General features: G+C 37.2%; 1 protein-coding gene across 2 annotated transcripts; it reads left to right on the top strand.

Annotated features, from left to right (window-relative positions):
• Positions 1 to 122: 122 nt before the first annotated feature.
• Positions 123 to 21,389, top strand: clcn7 (Cl-/H+ antiporter 7). Of its 2 annotated transcripts, XM_086154981.1 has the most exons (25): positions 123 to 326; positions 1,419 to 1,496; positions 3,255 to 3,320; positions 4,192 to 4,257; positions 4,409 to 4,541; positions 4,919 to 5,028; positions 5,448 to 5,528; positions 5,661 to 5,723; positions 5,890 to 5,973; positions 8,597 to 8,690; positions 9,323 to 9,387; positions 9,548 to 9,664; positions 9,764 to 9,818; positions 9,990 to 10,050; positions 11,715 to 11,856; positions 14,317 to 14,410; positions 14,651 to 14,823; positions 15,124 to 15,175; positions 16,099 to 16,226; positions 16,954 to 17,039; positions 17,187 to 17,319; positions 18,834 to 18,893; positions 18,986 to 19,162; positions 19,323 to 19,403; positions 19,500 to 21,389. In XM_086154981.1, the coding sequence occupies exons 1-25, from the start codon at positions 132 to 134 to the stop codon at positions 19,584 to 19,586; spliced, it is 2,481 nt and encodes an 826-aa protein (XP_086011107.1). In that variant the 5' UTR covers positions 123 to 131; the 3' UTR covers positions 19,587 to 21,389. The 2 variants fall into 2 exon arrangements, with proteins under 2 accessions (XP_086011107.1, XP_086011108.1); XM_086154982.1 differs by lacking the exon at positions 1,419 to 1,496.
• Positions 21,390 to 21,922: the final 533 nt, after the last annotated feature.

Here is a 21,922-nt window from a genome sequence, read left to right on the forward strand (position 1 = left end):
ATTGATAGGTGTGAATATCATTTAATTTCTATATCAAAAAGTAGGTAAACTACATTTCCCAGCATGCTGCATATCCGGCGATTTTTTTTCTACCTTGCGTCACGAGTCAGAGCCGTAAGTGATCATGGGGGATGAGCAACAATGACAGTAGTTGCCGCACGGCAATTGCAATTACTGAACGATTTCGTGACCATTGGCGCCGTGAACTCATCATGGCCAACATCACAAAAAAAGTGTCGTGGTCTAGTCGAGCCGACGAGTCCGGTCCTGGTGCGGAAGCGACGCCACTGCTTAACGGTTCTGGCAAGTCCAAATCCTCCAGACAGGTACAGCCAGCACGCTGACAAACGAAATGTTAACTGCAACAATTAAAACACGTCAAGACACTTTTCATCAACCACGATAGTTGTTTCGTGTTCTCTAGTCAACCACTGCTGTCAAGAACCACTCCAGTTCGTCGCTATCTATGTAGCTTTCGGTTGTTTTTGTTTTGGGCCTTTTCCCACTTGCTGTTTGGATGTTTGAATGCAGTTTGCTTCACAAAAGCGACTAAATTACTGTGGTGAAAATTACTTATCGACGTTTTTTGTCATTGGAGACAGCCATTAAAAAAATTTGTGGAGTAAGTGGCCAGTCGCGATTTTTCTGATGCACGTTTAAAGGGATTGGATCAACACCGTATCGTCAATCATGATTTTTATTCTCATAATATGACGAGTCTTTTTAAGAATCTCCAATGTGCGCATAATGGATTTACATTCATGTTCCCTCACTAGTGATTGTCGAACATATTCTTTTAAATCTTCCACAATTTTGCTGTAAATATGTAACCAATTTCGAATGAAAAGACAAGGAAAAGACAATGAAAAGACAATGAAGCAAAGTAGAAACTCTTGGGAAAAACCGACTTCCCTTTTTACTGTGGATGTTCCTTCTGTGGAGTTATAATAAAAATGCATGCGAGAACTGACTTAAAACCACGTGACACTTACTCGTTTCACTCCCATTAACCTGAAGATTATGTACCTCACATTCTTGTCAGTGAAGGGACTGTAAATTGATATTCCCTGAATAACTGCAATCTATTCCATAAAAATAAGAACTTTATGTTGTTACACATGTTGTAAACTGAATTGGGACGTTCTACAAATTTATATTTGGTTAATGCATGCACATTCACAGCTTTCAGGTCCTTCTAATCCATTTTTTATGTTAAGTACCCTTTCTTCATAAACATGTCCTCCTTGATTCAAATATCTGTAAGCTTTCACTTCCACAGGAGGGATTTGCAATACTTTACCCATATTGACCAGACTATATCATTTTAGTACAATTTCTATGTTGAATCAATGACCTGCAAATAATTTTACAAGTCTGTATTTATTTCCGTCAATGTATATTTTGTTTGCGGTTTCTAGCTGGCTGGAGGAAGCAGTGTATTTCAGATAGGTAGACTCACCATGCTGGATTTGGAGGAAGAGACTGGGTCAGATGAGGTAAAGTCAGACCTATGTCATAGATTTCTGTGTTTTTCTGTCCCACAAAGTGATTGAGCCCTTGGTCAGTGTAAAAATCTCTGCAGGATTAATCTTGCAAACAAAATAGGGGCTGGTGATATGTAGATGTTATTGAAATTCCATTAACATCAGCTTCAAGCAACGTGGAAGGGGAATTTTCGGTGAACCAGTCATGATTACGAGCTTCCTACCTGAGGCTATCAGACTTTTTAATTCCTCTCCCTTCAGCCGCAGGGAATCTCAAAATCTTACATCTTAAAAAAAAAAAGAAAGAATCTCACCCACTTACTGTAAATCGTAATATGTGTATATATATTCATAACTGTGCAATATTTCATTTCATAACAGTTGGATGTGCTATATTTTTTTTCATACTCTTGTGCACTCCTTATCTTTCACTTGGTACTTAAGACCTTAAGCCACTTTATAGCCTTGACTTGTCACTTAAACACTTTATAGTTTTATCTGTATTTCTTACTCTCCCCCCTTTTTTACACTGTTTATACAATTTCCTACTATTATTTATTATTGTTATGTTTTACTTGAAACTCTGGCACAACAATTTCCTTCAGGATTAATAAAGTTGTTCCTATTCTTATTCTTATTCTTATAATTGTTTGTTTTTATCAGGAACAAGTTAAGTCAGAAATTCGGAATTTGCTATTCAGATTTTGATTGGAAAAAGAACATGCAAGGCAAGTGAGAAGATGTAACAAGTCAAAAAATTACACAGTGTGTAATCCAATTTCAAATACTTTACTAAAAAATACTGTGATCAAGAAAATGCATTGTGTGTGTGTGTGTGCAGCGCGCTTGTGTGCTAACTTGCCTGTTAATATAGACACCTTATTGTGTCATGTCATGTTTATGCATACAGGGTCAAATAAATCACAAAAAAGGCTGATGGTTTCTTCATTAAAGAAATCATGTGCTTATAAAATGCATGGCACTTTAAAAATAATTAATGGTTGAATGGCTTTTGCTGTTCTTAATATGAATGAACACCCTTATTGTCATTGCTCAGAAGTATAATGAAATTTGCAACCATAACAGAGAGCCGTTGCCAGCATCATCATCACGCCATAGTTTCTTTGTCAAAATCATCTTCTCATAGCAACTAGACTTGATTTTCTTCCTTTGAAGACGTTTCAACTCTCATCCTAGAGGCTTCTTCTGTTCAAACGGACAGTGGGGAGTTTCTGAATATTAAATAAATTACAATGGCTTATCTTTGGAAACTCCCCACAGTCTGAATCTGATCTTTATAAAAGTACTTGCTGCAGTGTTTCCTTCAACATTTTTGGTATAAATTCCTGAACACACACACACACACACAGTATTATTTTGGATTATGCTGCATCATGTCTAGTTATGTGTTTAAATGTGTTTATTTGGGTTATATTACTGTGACCACTTTCAATCTACATGAATGAATTTAATGAAAACCTAGTACTTATCATGTCCCCCTTCATTATTGCTCATCTCTTGAATCTCGGATACTGTTGTAAAATCTTTCACTGGTCTCCTATTGTAACTGCCTTTTATGAGCTTCAAAACATTGTACTAGAATGTAAAAAATGGCAGTGATATGTGTCTTTTCTTGCATATCTAGTGATCTGCAGTTTCTTGTTTATTGCTTGAGATAGCAACCTAAGTAATAAGCACTCAAAGAATATTTCTGCCATTGTCGTTTCAGTGTTACTGTTGTGACCTTGATTCATCTATGTTTTCCCACAGGATTCTCCGAAGGGGCGGCCGAAAGAAATCCCTCATAATGAGAAGCTGCTTTCACTTAAATATGAGGTACAAGTCCACCCTGACTCAAAACTAAACCTATTCCTAATATAGAATGGTTAACTAGAACGTCTTCTAATTTTTATAGGCATTCCGTCAGACTCTTGCCTTTTTTAATTCATTACCCTTTATTTGGGATTATAAGATTTCTAATGCATAGTGGGGACATACAAAAACACACATTTTGAAATTAAAAGTTCTAGAACTGAAAGAAATTGTAACTGACGAAGCACATGCACAATATGAACACTAGGCCGTCTTATACCAATTGCTCTATTTCTATCTATAGTTATCATCTGCTAAGAATAAACAAATGTGGCTGAACTGCTGGTAGGAAAGAAGCTGATAGTTACAGAAAGTAATACTTCTAAACCAGACTCAAATCCCACATTCCTATTAAGTTAAATCTTTTGATACCATTCATGACTGATTTTATCTTTTTTGCAAAAGTTGTGAAACATACTTTTCAAAACCTTTTCCTATATTGTGAGGTTGATTTGCAAAAAAAAAATGGAATAATGAATCTCTTGATGAAAAGTTAAGAAATGTGTCACTATTGAAGGAAGCTTTCTGAAGCTAGCAGCCACAACCATGTGACTTCATTGCAACCAGTCCAAGTAACACTGTGTTTTAGCCACTAGGTGGTGCTCTTCCATACTGTACTCCATATACCTTGGCCACAACGAATTGTTTTCTAAAACCCAGTAGAACCAGTTGTATCTTCTCCAAAGGCTCTGTACCAAATTTACCTCAGAGTTTGTCTTGCAATGATAAGACTTTTCAGTTTGGATTTTTGAACCTTCTTACATTGAGACAGTAAAGTATACGTACATGTCAGATTGGTTCTTGCTTTTTCATTGATTTTAATGTTTGTGTTTAGAGTTTGGACTATGACAACATAGAGAACCAGCTGTTTCTGGAGGAAGAAAGAAGAATGAGTTACATGGTGCGTGCTATAGGAATCCCTAAAGACATTAAATTATACCCTGCCCCGTATGGCTACATTTTCAGCTGAGTTTTTGACCTCTTCCCTTGTATTCTATTATGTCTTATCCCTTGTTTCTTTTCTCTCTGCTTTTCCTGTCACTTGTAACTAGGGATTCCGCTGTCTGGAGATCAGTCGCTGGGTCGTCTGTGGTCTAATTGGCTTTCTAACCGGCCTCATCGCCTGTTTTATAGACATTGTTGTGGAGCAACTGGCTGGAATCAAATACAGAGTTGTAAAGAAAAGTATCCATTTATGTTGTGTAAGACATATCTAGACAAAATGACTGAATGGAAATAAAGACAGACAATATGGAGACTAGAGGAACATTTTCCAGATGGTTCTGAAACACATTTATCAATAGAAATGTTTACATATTTTATATCAGTATATTATATTACATTATTATTGTCCAGTCATGTTTGTGCAAAGTACCAACATTCTTTTCAGGTTCAGCTTTACAAATTTGTACATATTTTTTAGCGCGTCAATTTCAATTCTAGCTCTAATCATTGTTAGTGCAAAAAAGAACTCTTGTTTAGACTTTTTGCAGGATAGAATGTATCAGAGCGATTTGTCAAACAGGATCCCACATGCTTCCTTGACCTTTGACCCCTCTCAGATATTGATAAGTTTACTGATGCAGGAGGCTTATCTATCTCTCTTATCCTCTGGGTTGTCCTCAACTCATGCTTTGTCATGGTTGGAGCCATCATAGTAGCTTTTTTTGAGGTAAAATTGAAAGACAAGTATCATGACCTTTTGGTAATCGCCCCTGTTTGGAAAATAATTATCATCCTATCTTTCATCAAAAGAGTTTGCTTCATTCACTTGTGTTGATTTAATACCTATTGGTAATTTAGCGGTAAATGTCAGAAATGTCATGAATAACAGTCGTCTGAACACACACGGAGCTTTAAAAATAGAGACAGCTGTTCTCTTTGGACACAAGCTTCCATTCCAACAGTGTGCAATTCCTCAAAATTGGTTGATGGCTATTTTGCTCTTCTTTTTCCATTTATTGAGTTGTAGAGGCTGGAAAGTAAACCTTGGATCAGATCAAAATAACAGCTTTCTATGATCATGTTCTGACACTGACAGATTACTGTCTATAAAAATTGCAGATCTTTTCTTGCCCCTTTCTCTTTTAGCCTATAGCAGCAGGAAGTGGAATTCCTCAAATAAAATGTTACCTGAATGGTGTCAAGATTCCCAGGGTGGTTCGTCTCAAGGTACACGCAGATCTTGATCCTCAAACTACTATTTGATTTTGGGATCCGACCTGTCACACGCACTTTATGTTGTAGAGAAATGGGGATATTTGATACTCAAGTTTGACATCCTAACATTTCTTTGTTCCATAGACACTGCTGATAAAAGTGTGCGGCGTTATCTGTTCAGTGGTTGGTGGACTGGCTGTTGGAAAGGTAGGCACCGTAAACTACAGGTAGTTGAGATGTCTGCGTTTTCTCAAATACAGTTGGTCAGAAAAGTATTTCACCTTCACTAGTGTGTTTTGTGGATGAATTCATATCACTAGAATTTTTTATTTGCAAGACATACAACTGTTCTATTACACCTCTCATCTTTTAGGAAGGTCCTATGATTCACTCTGGTGCTGTTGTAGCAGCAGGAGTCTCCCAGGGCAGGAGCACCTCTTTGAAAAGAGACTTCAAGGTCTGTTTAAAGTCAGCTTTCACTTTACTTCGTATTTGTGGCTAATCTGAGTGATTTATTTTGCCATAAGACACAATATAAAAACAGTGCTTTATTTTTAGTGTATGCCTCAATTTGACTACTGCATTGAACAAATTACAACGATGACATGCTTGGGCTCTATATTTTTCTGGCCCTTCGAAATAACATGACTTTGTAGGTAAAATTTATAATCATGATAGTTGATTGGAAATTCAGCCAAAATATACACTATTGGTTTTTAATTACTACAGTGTCCCCAGATGTACATGCTGAAAACAGCGACATTTTTTTTGACTTGACAAACAATTGTCTCACATCAGCCTGCATTGCAAGCCTTATTAGGAAAGCAAACTTCTCATATTTTATTAAGAAATAACCACAAAAGACAATCCTCACCATTTTTTTATATTGTATACAATTGCAAGGGCAATCAATTTAGCATTCTTTTAAAGACCATAAGGAAATACAAGTGGAAGTTAACACTGTTTTGACAATTTTCTTAATCTTTAAACAATATTTGAAATTGGTTCCATGCACGATATTCAGGTTTTTTTTACGGTTCAATTGCAACAATGGACCAATACTATTTGGAGTTTGCATCTCTCCTTTATTTTTATTTATTTCTCCCTTATTTTCGGATTTGTTACAGGTTGTCCGGTTTCCCTCCTACGGTCCGAATACAGGCAGTAGATTAATTTGAGGCCTCTTGCCTCATTGAGTCCCTCTCCACCGCATAGGCGGAACAAATTAATTGGATGTCTCATTATTTCATTTGTGTCGTCTTATCCTTTGTCACTTGTATGGCACTTTGATGTCAAGTGCTCTATAAATATCATTACTGTGGTTGTTATTGTTGTTTGTTATTAATAGAGGATGAGTATGAAAGAGGGACAGATTGTGTGTTAGAGAAATGAATAAATAATGACCTTAATATTTTTGCTTTAACGATATTTCATATTTAACTCCTATCCATTTGGTATATTATGTGTGTTATAATTATAAGGGATTATATACCCAAATTTCTGGACTATAGAGCGTGCGTGATTATAAGATTCACCCAGTTCATTTTAAAAGGAAAACCTTTTTATACATACATATGTATTTGCCTCTGCTCCATTGAGTGGATGTTGGGGACAGTGCTGCTTGACTGGCAGAACAGGTCAGTGATCTCCCTTTCAAAAAAGGGGTGTCAGAGGGTGTGCTCCAACTACAGGGGGATCACAATCCTTAGCTTCCTTGGTAAGGCCTATTCAGCGGTGCTGAAGAAGAGAGTCTGCCGGGTTTGTTGAACCTCGGATCCAAAAGGAGCAGTGTGGTTTTCGTCCTGGCCGTGGAACTGTGGACCAGCTCTATACCCTCGGCAGGGTCCTCAGGCGGGGGGCATGGAAGTTTGCCTAACCAGTCTACATGGTTTTTCGTAGGTCTGGAGAAGGCATTTGACAGTGTCCCAGGCAATTCTGTGGGGGTGTTCCAGGAGTATAGGTCACAGAACTCCGTCATATGGACTGTTTTGTCCCTGTATGATCTGTGTCGGAGTTTGGTCCGTATTGCTGACCCCAGCAGGGCTGCCCTTTGTCACCGATCTGTTCATAACTTCTAGGGACAGAATTTCTAGGCGCAGCCAGGGCATTGAGGGTATCCGGTTTAGTTGCCACAGGAGCCTCTGCTTTTTGCAGGTGATGTGGTTCTGTTGGCTTCATCAGGTCATGATCTCCAGCTCTCACTGGAATGGTTCACAGCTGAGTGTGAAGCAGCCGGGATGAGTATCAGCACCTTCAAATCCAAGACCATGGTGCTCAATCGGAAACGGGTTGAATGTCCACTCCGGGTTGGGTAAGAGGTCCTACCCCTATTGGAGGAGATCAAGTATCTCAGGGTCTTGTTCACGAGTGAGGGAAGGATGGAGCAGTAGATCAACAGGCAGATTGGTGCGGCGTCTGCAGCGATGTGGACTCTGTCCTGGTCTTTTGTGGTTAAGAGGGAGCTCAGCCAAATGCCAGAGCTCTCAATTTACCAGTTGATCTAGGTTCCCACCATCTCCTATGGTTATGAGCTGTGGGTAGTGACCGAAAGAACAACATAACGGATACAAGCGGTCGAAATGGGTTTCATTCGCTGGGTGGCTGGACTTTCCCTTAGAGATAGGGTGAGAAAGTCGGTCATCCGGGAGGAGCTCGGAGTAGAGGCGGTGCTCCCCCGCATAGAGAGGAGTCAGATGAGGTGGTTCAAGCATCTGTTCAGGATGCCTCTGGACACCTCCCTGGGGGAGGTATTCCAGGCATGTCCATCTGGGAGGAGACCATGGGGAAGACCCAGGACATGCTGGAGAGACTATGTCTCCAGGCTGGCCTGGGAATGCCTCAGGTCCCCCCAGAGGTGCTGGAACATGTGGCGGGAGAGATGGAGGTCTTGACCTCACTGCTCCAGCTGCTTCCCCCCCGACCGGAGTCCGGATAAGCAGGGGAAGATGCGTGGATGGAAGAATGGATAAAACAGAGTCATTAAACACTATCCCGGAGGGTGTGATTTTAATCTTTATTATTAAAATGTATGTATTGGAAAATTTCACTTGGAATTATTTTCTGTGTGCTTATGTCTGTAGATCTTTGAATACTTCCGGAGGGACACTGAAAAAAGAGACTTTGTCTCTGCAGGAGCAGCGGCTGGAGTTTCAGCGGCTTTTGGAGCACCAGTTGGTAATTCAGCAACATTTCTGAAATACATTATATTTTGCTTTTCGGTGTTTTTCCCCCCAAGAAATATGAGTGATTTTAACCATGGGTGTTTTTGAGAAAGTTCATGTTATCTAAAATGCATGAGAGGAAAACATGTTCACTTCTGAAAAATGAAAGACATAATCTGTGCTTGTTTACTGAAATAGCATTTTGATAGCAGCTTTTTGACACACAAAAGCACATCCGTGCAGGAATTCACATAGAACCTGGATACAGATTCAGAGGCTGGGCCTTCATTTACTTTAGATCTGTTAATAGCTACTCAGTTTAGCTTTAATCTTAGAAATATATGTTAAATTTGGGTTCTCCTATGTTATAGGGCCCACGTAGACTTTGGCCATTAATTTCCAATTTACCCCTCTGCTTTTTGAATTGCAATGAAATAATCTAATATTTCATCCACTACAATGCTCTGATACCAATGAATCAAAGCAGAAAAGCAAAACAGTTTATTTTACAGGTTTTACTTGAAAAAGAAATCATTCACTTCCCTTTCCCCACTTATTTCTAAATGTTTGTCAAAATGGAAGAATTTCTATTTTATTAAAATACTTTAGTTCATTTGATTGGCATGTTTTTCCGTTGGTCAACAGGGGGTGTCCTGTTCTCCCTTGAAGAGGGAGCTTCTTTCTGGAACCAGATGCTGACATGGAGAATTGTAAGTAATCTGATCTAATGTGCAGCACTGTTAGAAAGTAATCTCAGGTTGAATCATTAATTGAGGAAGGTAGATGAAAAGGAATACTTGCTCTTGTTTTCCTTGCTTTTGACACTAACAGCTATTTTCCCCATTTCCCTCCACTTCATGTTTTGTCCAGTTTTTTGCCTCAATGATCTCTACCTTCACCCTGAACTTTTTTCTGAGTATCTATCACAGCAATCCGGGTGACCTTTCCAACCCAGGTCTCATCAATTTTGGACGCTTTGAGAGTGATGTAAGAAAATCTATGCCTTTTAATATAATTTATAATGTTCTTTTTTCATTGTCTTGATGCAGTTAATTAAAAACATGATCTAACTGTACTTTTTCTCAGAGTGTGGCCTATAACCTCTATGAGATTCCGTTGTTCATTGCTATGGGAGCAATAGGTAAATATTTTATTTTTTGGATAATGGTCATAAATTCCATAGTTTAGACCATAACAAAAACCGATTTCCCTCTGCACATATTTCAATTAGAAAATACTATTTTCTTAATAGTCAATATGTTTCTCATGTTAATAAATTGTAATTTGACTTTGTGCATGTTTTTCTCTTAAGGGGGATTCCTTGGAGCTCTATTCAATTTTTTAAACTACTGGCTGACCATCTTCAGAATCAGGTAAGGTACAAAAAGGATAAAGAAGCCACTGTACAAACTTTTTGTTCAAGCTCATCTGAAAGCTGGAGATGTAGGTGACACAATAACACTCCCCCTTGACTGAAAGAATACCTTACAAGTGTGACTGAATTTTTCGGATACCTGCCATCTTTGTCACCATTTACTTTTGCCAACTGGCTTATCTACCGTGTCGGTCTTTGCTCTCCCTCTTGCTCTGTCATCCCCCGAACAGATGGTAGCCTAGTCAACATTTAAAACAATTGCCAAAATGTTCAGTTTCAGTCCAAGCAGTTTGAACCACCCCATTTCCTGCCATTGAAAGCGTCCAGCTTTATCTATTTAGCAATTTGGGTATCACTTGTGACAACAAGATCATGTGATATTCGGTCAATTACTCCTGATATCATAAAAGACAATCTGTAGGAATTCAAAGCTGTACTTTTCGTCTTTTAGTTCTGCCAGATGTAGAAGTCTGTTAGGACTCCAGTACACTGGAACTATACTATGGGATGGGAGCAATTTTTGGGGTAATTTTCAACATACAACAGAGCCTTGGACCTGGTCTTGACATCATAAAACTCCATTTGATGGGTCAATTTGTAGAATGACTATTTGTGTCAAATACCTTTCCCCAGTTGATCATTTATTTCAAATGACCCTTTTATAATCTCTTCATCCTCTTGTGCTGAATGCTTATCAGCAATTTTGCATATTGTGTGTGGAGATTGACCAGTGCTGTAGTACGTTTACTTAAAGAAACATCAACATTGCAACATAAGCATAAAATTTCTATGTACCGGTATGTAAAGTTTGACCATGTAAAATTCACAGAATTCAGCATATACTGCACTCAGGGAATGCACTGCCCCGTTGTCCTGCACCTATTCAAGCCCTGTGACATACTTTTGTCACCTTGTATTCTTTTGTTTGCTTACTGCCATTATTATTGGTGTGGCTCATTACCTTCTTTCCGTTCTATTCATTTGGTGCTCTTTACCCAGGGTTATTTTCTGTAATACTTTGTGATATGGTGAAAACTGTTCATAAAAGATTTCTTGAAAAATGTAATGTACCTGCAAGAACTGGGAGCACTGTGCTCTACTGCATTGGAAAAATATGTGATTTTAGGGTACAGAGCATTCTACATCAACACATTGTAGATATTTTTATAAAGTGCAATGTTTGATCCACACTATATTCTCACGTGCCTGTAAGCAATACTCTACGCCTGTTTTTAATTAAATATCTTTTTTGTTGTATGTAGAAATCAAAGTCAGAAAAAAATTGCAGGTTGAGTGCTTGACAGTGTTCGGATGCATTGAGCTGAGGGCGGATTTGTAAAATTTGAAACTGGCGAAACAGAAGTAACATTTTTACATTGGGAAAATATTTATATTGTATTAAACCCCATAATGTCACCTTGATAACAAGTCATACGACGCTTGGCAATGTCTCTCAGCATTTGTTTTAACTAAGATGTGACCTGTCGTAAGAGTATTGTGTAATTGGCCAAATAGCCTACGATTTGAGGGTTCAATCATAATCTAAGTCAGTGAAACTCATTTTGGGGGGAATCCAGACAGTTAAATCACTTTGTTTTATGTATTTGGTTAATACTGGAAATAATGAAAACCAAATTGTTGTCTTTGTGTGTGTTTTTTTAGGTATGTCCATCGCCCTTGCTTACAGGTTATGGAAGCCATGTTGGTTGCTGCAGTGACAGCAACAGTGGCATTTACTATGATCTACTTCTCCAATGACTGCCAGCCTCTTGGCCCAGAACATACTGAGGAATACCCACTGCAGGTAAACAAATACAGTCTGAAGACATACTTTCGCAGCCACTTCTTGATGATAGCGGAATCCAAAATGGTTGAGTTTATTTTCTATGATTGTGAAAACAAGCAAAATTTTAAATTATACCCATATTTTATCCCCAATGGAGCATAAACAACCTATCAGGTGTTCGAACTGATGCATTTTACCATTCCAGGGGAAATATTAGCTCATTTTGAATTTGATGGCAGCAACACATCTCAAAAAATTTCAAGCAGGCCGATTTTACCAGTGCCTCGCACAACCTCTTCTTTTAAGAACTAGCTTTAAATGCCAGTTGTTGGAGTTTTAAGAGAGGCATGTTCTTCCATTCTTATTTGATGTAGGATTTTACAAACTCAACATTCCTGGACTTTTGTTGTCAAATGTATTGTATTCTGATGTGCCAAATGTTTCCTGTTAGTGAAAGATCAGGACTATAGGCACCACACATCAGTACCTGGACTCTTCTCCTCAGAAGCTATGCTTTTATGATGGACGCAGTGGTTTTACCCTTCTCTTGCTGATATATGCAAGGCCTTCCCACAAGAGACTTATTTGGATGGGAGCATGTGTTTCTCTGAAACTTTATGAACCTTTAGTGTTGCTGTTGCCTATGGAGATGTGTCAGCTGCCCATGCCATAGGTATTAATGCAACCCCATAACATCAAAGAGGCAGACTTTTGAACTATCCATGATAATTAGTTGGATGGTCCTTTCCCTTTTTATTTAATCCTCATCAAAATGGTGTCATGGTTTCTCAGAGAATTGCAAATTTTGATTCATCTGACCATAGGACCATTTTCCATTTGGCCTCAGACCATTTTAAATAAGCTGTGGCCAAGGGAAGATGGCTACATGTCTGGATCGTGTTCATGGATGACTTTAAATTGCATTTCTGTATTGCACAGAAAACTTTGTTCACAGACATTAATATCTGGAAGTGATTTAAGCCCATGCAGTGATGTCTAGAAGGGATTCATTTTCTGATTCATGCCTGTTTGTCATGCTGTGCTGCATGAGGGCCTTAAGATCAGCATCTGGTTTTGACATTTGGCCTTGTCACTTGTGCACAGAGATTCCTCCATATTCTCTAAATCTTTTGATAATATTATACATTGTGGATGGTGAGATCTTCTTAATTTTAAGTTGTGGAACCTTTTTCTGGAATTGTTTCACAAGTTTAGATGCAGTTTGTTGTACAAGTGTTTGCCGTAATTTATGTCTGAGAGACTCTGCCTGAATTAAGTATTCCTTTTAAAACCAGTCATGGGACCTGATGCCAGTTAGTCTAACAATTTGTGAAATGATCCTCAGTTTGCTTTTGATTTATGCCTGTTACTTTTCCTGCCTTTTCCTGACCCATGTTCTAGCTTCTTTGACATGTGTGCTGTCAAATTAAAAGTAAGCCAATATTTTTCATGAAATGATAAAATGTTATAGTTCCAACATCTGATATGCTGCCTGTGTTCGATAAGAAATAAAATATCGGTTTCTTATATTTGCAAATCATTGCATCCTGTTTTTTTTTTTTTGTTTGTTTTACATTTCATACATAGTCCCACGTTTTGTTGAATTGGCATTGCAGTTTGATTGGCTTTTCCAAACTTTTAATCTGTCCATCAAGCTATAATTCTATGTAAACTGGTGTGATTTTGAGCAGTTGCATGAACATTTTGACAGTTCACTGTGAAAAACATATTGTAAATAAATTGAAATCTTCGTGTTGGAAGTGTCAGTGCATGCAGCCACAGGTCAGACCCCGGTGATAGATGTTTGCTTTTATTATTTATTAATTATTTTTGCCTAATTGTGTGGTTGTAAGATTTACATTGTTATGGGCATTGCATTGTATTTTTTTTTTAGGTCAAAGGAAGAGAAAAAAAAAACATTTTTTGACAAATACCTATTTAATAATAATAATAATAATAATAATACATACGATTTGTATAGCGCTTTTCACGGTACACAAAGACGCTTTTCTTTCTTTGCTGTTCTTATTAATCCTAGTTCCCCTGTTCTGTTGTAGACATACCCTCAGGGGGAGCCATTGTATAGCTCCCACGTTGAAGTTAGGCTTGCGCTCTTTGTCCACAGACACTTAAGAGGGTAATATCAAGGGGGAAAAGGAGCTCCTTTTCATTCCCCTGCCCTAAATATTGCCTGCAGATCAAGAGATTATTACCCAAAACATTTTAGCAATAGGTTTGCCATTTTTTACCTTTAAGATGCAGGTCCCCCTTTTGAAGGGGCCTTTGACTGCTGATCAAATTTCTATATAGACTCAAATACTATAAAAATTTGTGTAGTCTTGTATACTTATAGATTTGTGAAGGTCAAACTTTCAGCATGCCTGAATCATTAAGCCAACTGTTTGATTAGCAATATATATTATGCAGATAGAGGAAAAAAAATCCATCTTATAATATTCCCCAATTATTTCATTCTAGTTGTTCTGTGCAGATGGGGAGTACAACTCTATGGCAACAGCCTTCTTCAACACTCCAGAAAGAAGTGTCCGCAGTCTCTTCCACAATCAGCCAGGTAAATTATGGTGTGAGAACAAGAGTGCAAGAATTAACAGATATCAACTGTGACTTAACTAGTTATTTGCCTCTCAATTTTGGAAGATATGTGGCTTTCAAAAGAAAGAGCTTTGAAAAAAATTTTATAGACTGGAATTGAATTGTTTTTTGTACCTATGGAAAATTTAATGTTTTTTTCCTTAACTATTTTAATTACTGGTGGAAAAGTAATCTCTTGTCCCCTGTCTATGTTTTATAGGAACCTACAATCCCCTGACTTTGGGCTTGTTTACGCTGACTTACTTCTTCCTGGCTTGTTGGACGTATGGCCTTGCTGTGTCTGCAGGGGTTTTCATTCCATCCCTGCTTATAGGAGCGGCTTGGGGCAGATTGTGTGGAATATTGCTGGCAACTATTACTCCTAATGGATCAGTATGTGTCTGTGAGAGTGTGTGTTTGTTTAGTATGATTTTTCCATTGCTTAATTACTGTTTGTCGAGGCTGTCTGCCATCCAGGTCATACTTAATTCCTGTCAAAGTCTTCTCAAACAGTCATAGAAGCAGTATACAGTGGTTATGTCTCAATGATAGCTGGTAATTTTTTTATCTTATTTTTATTTAATCTTAATGGAAGATCTGTAATTCCAAGTGGTAGTCCATTTGTATAAGGATAGAATAGAAAATTTCCTTTTTTAAGTTTAATGTTTGTCTTCTATTTATCTGTTGTTTTAGATCTGGGCTGATCCTGGCAAATATGCCTTGATTGGAGCGGCAGCTCAGTTAGGTGAATAACCTCTAATCTACATTTTTAAATATTTATTTTTAAAATATAGCAGCAGTAAATTAAGGTTGCGTATTATGGCAATTCAATTTTTTTTTAAATAAGCAGTAGTTGCCATTGTTTCCTGTTTGCACAATCAAGAACAGAATGTACGTCTTGCTCAGATTTGCGCACATTGCGATAAGACTATCAAATGGATTAATCAACTCAAAGGTCTTAAACAGGGGTCTGTGGAGGCACTGCAAGATGGTTGTGAAATGTTAGATTGATTGAACATTTACAGAAATGTAAATGTCTTTAAATGCATATAGACATGAGTCCAGCGTTTCATGTTTAAAAAATATGTCAATTTGAATAACTTGCATGAAAAGACATGGCTTTAAATGTCAGTGGCACAGCTATCCTACTCACTGTACCTTGTTTAAGATACATATATAAAAATATGAACCTGTGTATTATTTAAATAGTTTATTACTGAATGCACACTAACAAGTTATGTTTATTTTTGGCACCAGGCCCAGTTTAATAATATAACAAAGTTTTATAGAACATATGTATAGCAGGGCGTTTGCGCTATCTTTCCATCGTTTTGGGGGTCCTTGGCTCGAAAAACTCCTTGTTTAGGTAATTGTAGCTAAAACGGTTACATTTCTCACAGCATGCCTGAAGTAATGGAACATGGGGCTTCTGGTCATGTATACATGGCTAATAGATACATGGCCATCGTTGACAGTATCAAATTTGTCTTCAAAAGTGGCTAGAATTGCTCAATGTGAGCATATAATAGTTGTCTCTTTTTTCACAAGGTAGCTAGTAACATTCACATTTACTACTGGAACTATTTAGTGATAAATACAGTCCTTCATATTCTGTAAACTACTAAAGCATTTATGTAACATTGTTTACTAATTCTTGACTATCTGCAGGAGGCATTGTGAGGATGACTCTCAGCTTGACTGTTATCATGGTAGAAGCTACAGGAAATGTCACTTATGGTCTTCCAATCATGCTTGTCTTAATGACTGCCAAGATAGTAGGAGACTACTTTATAGAGGTAAGTCAAGTTATTTTTAGTAGTCATGTATACAAATTTGTGTTATAAACTTAGTCAAAGATTTCAATTTTGGCACCAATTTGGGAAACATCATTCTTCATACAGATTAACACATTGCAAAGCTTGTCCAAAGTTCATAGTCCAATGATCTTTATAGATATGGCTTGGAAAGGGACTAAAGCAATCAACTATCAGGAGATGAGACTCAGATGAAATCATAGACCATTGAATACAAGACAATTGAACATATTTAAATTCACTCAACATTAAAATGGTATGGGAAAGAATTCTGATCACGAGAACCACTTCTACAAAAGACAGTGCCTGTATGAATTTGTACATTTAAACATGAATGGAGGGATTTACAGTATTTGAAATTTATGTTCTATTTCAGTAGAAGAACCCTACATTTCAACAATAGGAAACTGCCTTGTGCGATTTAAAGGGATATATTACACAAAAAAGAAATATATAAGGGTGCAGGAGTCTATACAATACTACTTTTGTACGTATCGCGTTTATCTTTCACACATTGTAACATGGCTGCTCCACCCAATCCAGATGAATAATTTAGTTGTTGTCTCTATACTCTCACCTGTTCCAAAACATGAATTTTAAAAGGGAAAGAAAAAAAGACATTGCAAACTAAATCAACATTTCATTTAACAAAAAATGCATGAATGTGTTCTGAACATTTGAAGGAATTTGAATACATTGCTGGTTTCAGGGCCTGTATGACATCCACATTAAACTTCAGAGTGTTCCTTTCCTGCACTGGGAGGCTCCTGCCACATCACACTGGCTAACTGCAAGGTAATGCACCGCAGCTATTGTTTATTTTTTTTTAATCACTTGTTTTTTCGGCTACAAAAAAATGCCCAAAATATATTGTTTCTTGGAAACATTTTATATCGTCACTTTGTTGTCACGTTTGACTGTTTCACATTATCCCCCCTCTAGAGAGGTTATGAGTTCTCCAGTAACCTGTCTGAATAAGATTGAGAAGGTGGGAACCATTGTTGACATCCTCAGCAACAAGTCGACCAATCACAACGGTTTCCCTGTAGTGACCCAGAATGCAAGGAGTGATGAGGTACAGTGGCCTTTATTTTGAATATACAGGTGCTACGTAATAGGAACCTAAAAACAAACACACAGCTTACAGATCCCAGAGATTTTTTTATTTATTTTGAGGTAAAATTCTATTGAGAGAATAATATTTGCTGAATATTAATTGAAGGGAAAAAACGTTAGCCTGAAGTAGTTGTGACTAATTTTTATTTGGTATTTTTTTTATTATATATGTACATTTATTACATTACATTACATTACAGTCATTTAGGAGACGCTTTTATCCAAAGCGACTCACAAAAATTGCGATTCAATTGCGATTCAATTACTGAAGATCCAAAGTACCAGTAGTCGTTATTCAGAAGTTACCACTCTACCAGCCATCTCAAAACCATATACAGTACATGCATATATTGATTTCATTTTTTTTTTTGGGGGGGGCTAAGTGTGTTTAGTGGGGTAGTGCTTGGTGAAGAGGTACATTTTTAGCTTGTGGCGGAAGATGAGCAGCGACCCCGCTGTTTATTATAGTTACTATTTCCATCCTGTTCCATCCTGTAAAGCAAATGCCATTTTCACCCTGGTTAATAGAGCACATAAAAGTGTAATACAAAGCTAATCAGCACCATAATTTTTAACTTGGTATCAGGTTATAGAAACATTTATCTACCCTTAAATAAGATCAAATGACCAATGGCGACAATATAATTAATTGAAATCATAAGCAAGTGGAAATTGCAAATACATAAAAGGAAATGTGTACAAGACAATGGTGAGACCAGCAATGCTGTATGGTCTAGAAACAATGAAAATTACGAAAAAAAACAGGAGGCAGAGCTGGAGGTCGCGGAGATGAAGATGTTGAGGTTGTCTTTGGGACGGAAGAGGCTGGATAGGGTCAGGAATGAGTCTATCAGAAGAACAGCCTATCAGAACAGTCTATCAGAAGAACAGCACATGCTAGATGTTTTGGAGAGAAGGTCGGAGAAGCCAGAGTGAGATGGCTTGGTCATCTACAGAGGAGGGATAGGGAATATATTGGTAGATGGGTGCTCGGATTGGAGCTGCCTGGCAGGAGGTCTACAAGAAGACCAAAAAGAAGATTTATGGACATAGTGAGAGAAGATATGAAGATAGTTGGTGTGAAAGAGCAGGCTACAGAGAATAAGGTTGATGGAGAAAGTTGATTCGATGTGGCGACCCCTGAAGTGAATCGCCGAGAGGAGAAGAAGAATTCTCCAAGTCTGAAAAATGTGAAAGATCATTTTTTTTTATAGATATACTCTCCCCTTCTCCATACTGCGTGATAAATAATGTACTTGTCCCTATTGGTGTCATGTTCATTCAGCTAAACAGAGGTAGATGCTAGATGGGGAAAGTTGATTCGCTGTGGAGACCCGGGTGTGTGTAAACATTACTGTTTGACTTTGTCTGACTTTGTAATTATACAAAATTAAGAACCGTTTCACGCTTCATCTGAATTGACTTTTAGCCCCTGTATAATCATACCTCCTTTTGTTCTTGTCTTCCACTCAGCCATCAAAGCTGTGTGGCCTTATCCTTCGCTCTCAGCTTATTGTTCTTCTCAAACACAAGGTGAGATCAGAGACTAGAGGATGTTCTTTGTTACTATAATTTGAAGCAGCATAAATCTCTGTGGTTTGTTGGTGGTTGTCCTCTGTTTGCAGGTCTTTATAGAGTTAGCCCAGTCCCGACTGACCCAGAGGAAGCTCCAACTGAAAGATTTCAGGGATGCCTACCCACGCTTTCCCCCTATTCAGAGCATCCATGTTTCCCAGGACGAGAGAGAATGTATGATGGACCTTTCTGAGTTTATGAATGCAACACCATACACTGTACCACAGGTAAGACATGCAGTGGACTAAATTGCCTGACTTATTTGACAGCACAGCTCTATTTCCATTTTTTATTAGATAACTTGATTATGTTGACCTGAGATGCTGTGTCTAAAACATTTTGGGCTTACATTTTTATGAGTGAAATGAGTTACTGAATTGTTTTCAGGAAACATCTCTGCCTCGTGTGTTTAAGCTGGTCAGAGCACTTGGACTCAGACACCTGGTGGTTGTAGATGATGAGAATCGGGTAATAACTCTTTCAGTGTGTTCTAAGATTGTGCACATTTACATTGTATAATTTGATTAAGATCACAATGACTGCTGTATTATATCCCATTTTTAGGTCGTAGGACTGGTGACCAGAAAAGATTTGGCCAGGTATCACCTTGGCAAACATGGACTCGAGGAACTTCAGCTGGCTCAGACATAGTTTACACAAGGAAGTTTATGATTTTGTTTAGACATTAATATTATGCATTATCTCACCTTTCACCAACTCCTAAGTGCCTAAACCAAGAGGTCATTTTGTGATGCCCAACTCATTTTATAAAGATAGCCAAGTGTATTCATCTATCCATTCCTTAAGATGATTCATACACCCCGTCTGTTCAATCTATAGAGGACACAAAGCAAAGTCACCGTTAAGCTTAAAATTGCAAAATGTGAAAAGGATCAAGTAAAATAAAAGTAAACCTAGAATAAATAAATTTGAAGTACAAGGAGGTGCTGTTTGGGATTTACTGCTAAATCAGATGACTACAAAACCCTTCCCAAATAAACGATTTTACTATGATTAACAGTAAGTTTTAACACCCTGTATTGAAATAACAACACATATAGTATGAGGTATCATGGACTAAATGACAATTGTCTATCAAATCAGTACAAATATTGTCAAGAGGCAACCTTTTTTTCAATATTGTTTTCATAACTATCACAAAATATCACAAATGGACACTTTTGACACCTGCTGAACAAATTGCTCTGAAAATAGTGTTACAAATAACTACCATATTCAATCTTTCTTAAATCCATATGCATTCTTTTACCATGTATAACACAAATGTTTGTAGGAAATACCTAATCTTCTCCAAGGACTTGTTTAAATATGGACTATAACTACATTAATTGAGTTGTAATCCATTTTAAAAAGTTATGTTGGATAATTCGAGAATCATCACTCTGACTGTTGTCTCACCCCTCCAAAGCTAACATCACCGTAATTTATATTTGAAAAGGTGGAAGTAGGTAAGACTTAAATAACCTAAGGTTATTATGCTTTAGTAAGTGCCTAATTCCTCATTTGTACAGTGTGTTCATGCACTAATTACCATTAGTAAGTATTTAACAAACCCTCATAAGTATTATGTTCTATATTAAATGGCTTTTCAATATGTTCAATCATTATTTTTTCCTTCCTTTGTACATGTTGAATTTAGCATGAACGATATGTGCATTAATAACAGCAATTTTGTTGAGCATAGTTGTTACTGCTTTATGATAGTGTTCATGAAATAATTTAATGACCAGCAACTTGTATAGATTTGAATTTATTAATATATTTGCAAATTTTATGCCACTAATGGTTACTGACCATGATAATAAATTATTACTTTGCATGCAATTCTCTATGAATCCAGGTAATTTCAAAGCATTTTTTTGTTGTTAAAGAAGTAATTTGTGTCAAAATACATGATCATCACTATAGTTGGGGGTACCCTTATCTAATGATGAAGACTTAAGGCTGGTGATACAGCATTCACAAAAGTCTTTCAAAATTAATCATTCAAAATATCACTATCACTTAAAAAGATTATGGCCACAAATCATGTGTTCCCTTCACTTTGAGATATAATTTGCTTGTGTTAGGATCTGTTTTAAAGACCAGTATCCAAAAAGTAGAAAACAAAAGAAAAGCACTGATTGTTTTATTTTACAGTAAACTTTTTGTAGTTTTCAATAAATATCCCTTTCTATTTCATTTTATTTTATCTCTTCCTTTTCCATTGACAAATAATGTTGAGATGTGAGAGTGCTGTGGATTTGCTAGCCTTTTAAACTCATTTATGAAAACGATATAAATTAAATATGTTTTCAAGTACAAGTATACACTAAGCATCTATCAACACACTATCTCTGTATGCATTTATAATGTATTTCTAAATTATTCAATGTTCTGCTTCATAGGATTCCATTGCAACTTTGAAATAAAAAAAATATATCATCAAACAATTACAACTGAACTAACTGGCGAATAATTTATTCGTTCATTCATTCATTGTCTGCCACTTATCCAACTTAGGGTCGCGGGGGATGCTAAAGCCTATTCCAGCTGCAATCAGGCTAGAGGCTGGGTTATCAATTTGGGGTACCATTCAAATGAGGAATTAGGCATTTAGTAATATTTAATTATTTTTTATCAATTTGAGGTACAATTGAAATAAGGAATTAAGCATTTAATAATACTTAATCCATTTTTTTTGTAATCTGTAATTATAAACAAATGTTATTCTTATATGGATAGAAACCATAGTCAGTTCAGAATCTACCACTAAAGTTTTTACATCGATGTAAGAATATGTCTTCCTGAGAGCCAAACCCTTAACTTTCAGGAAGTTGAGGAGTGGTGTTTGTGTTCCTTCCCGCTATCACCTTCGCAGTTTTAGTTGGACAAGTAGTAGTAGATCTTGCTTGTTCTCTCAATCAGTCTTATTCCTCTTAAGCTAGCACATCAATAGGAGAGAAAGAACAAGTTCTTACGGTGTG

The sequence above is a fragment of the Fistularia commersonii genome, chromosome 11 (assembly GCF_037954325.1).
Source record: "Fistularia commersonii isolate RoL2024-O1a breed Wild chromosome 11, RoL_Fcom_v1.0, whole genome shotgun sequence".
Lineage (NCBI taxonomy): Eukaryota > Metazoa > Chordata > Actinopteri > Syngnathiformes > Fistulariidae > Fistularia > Fistularia commersonii.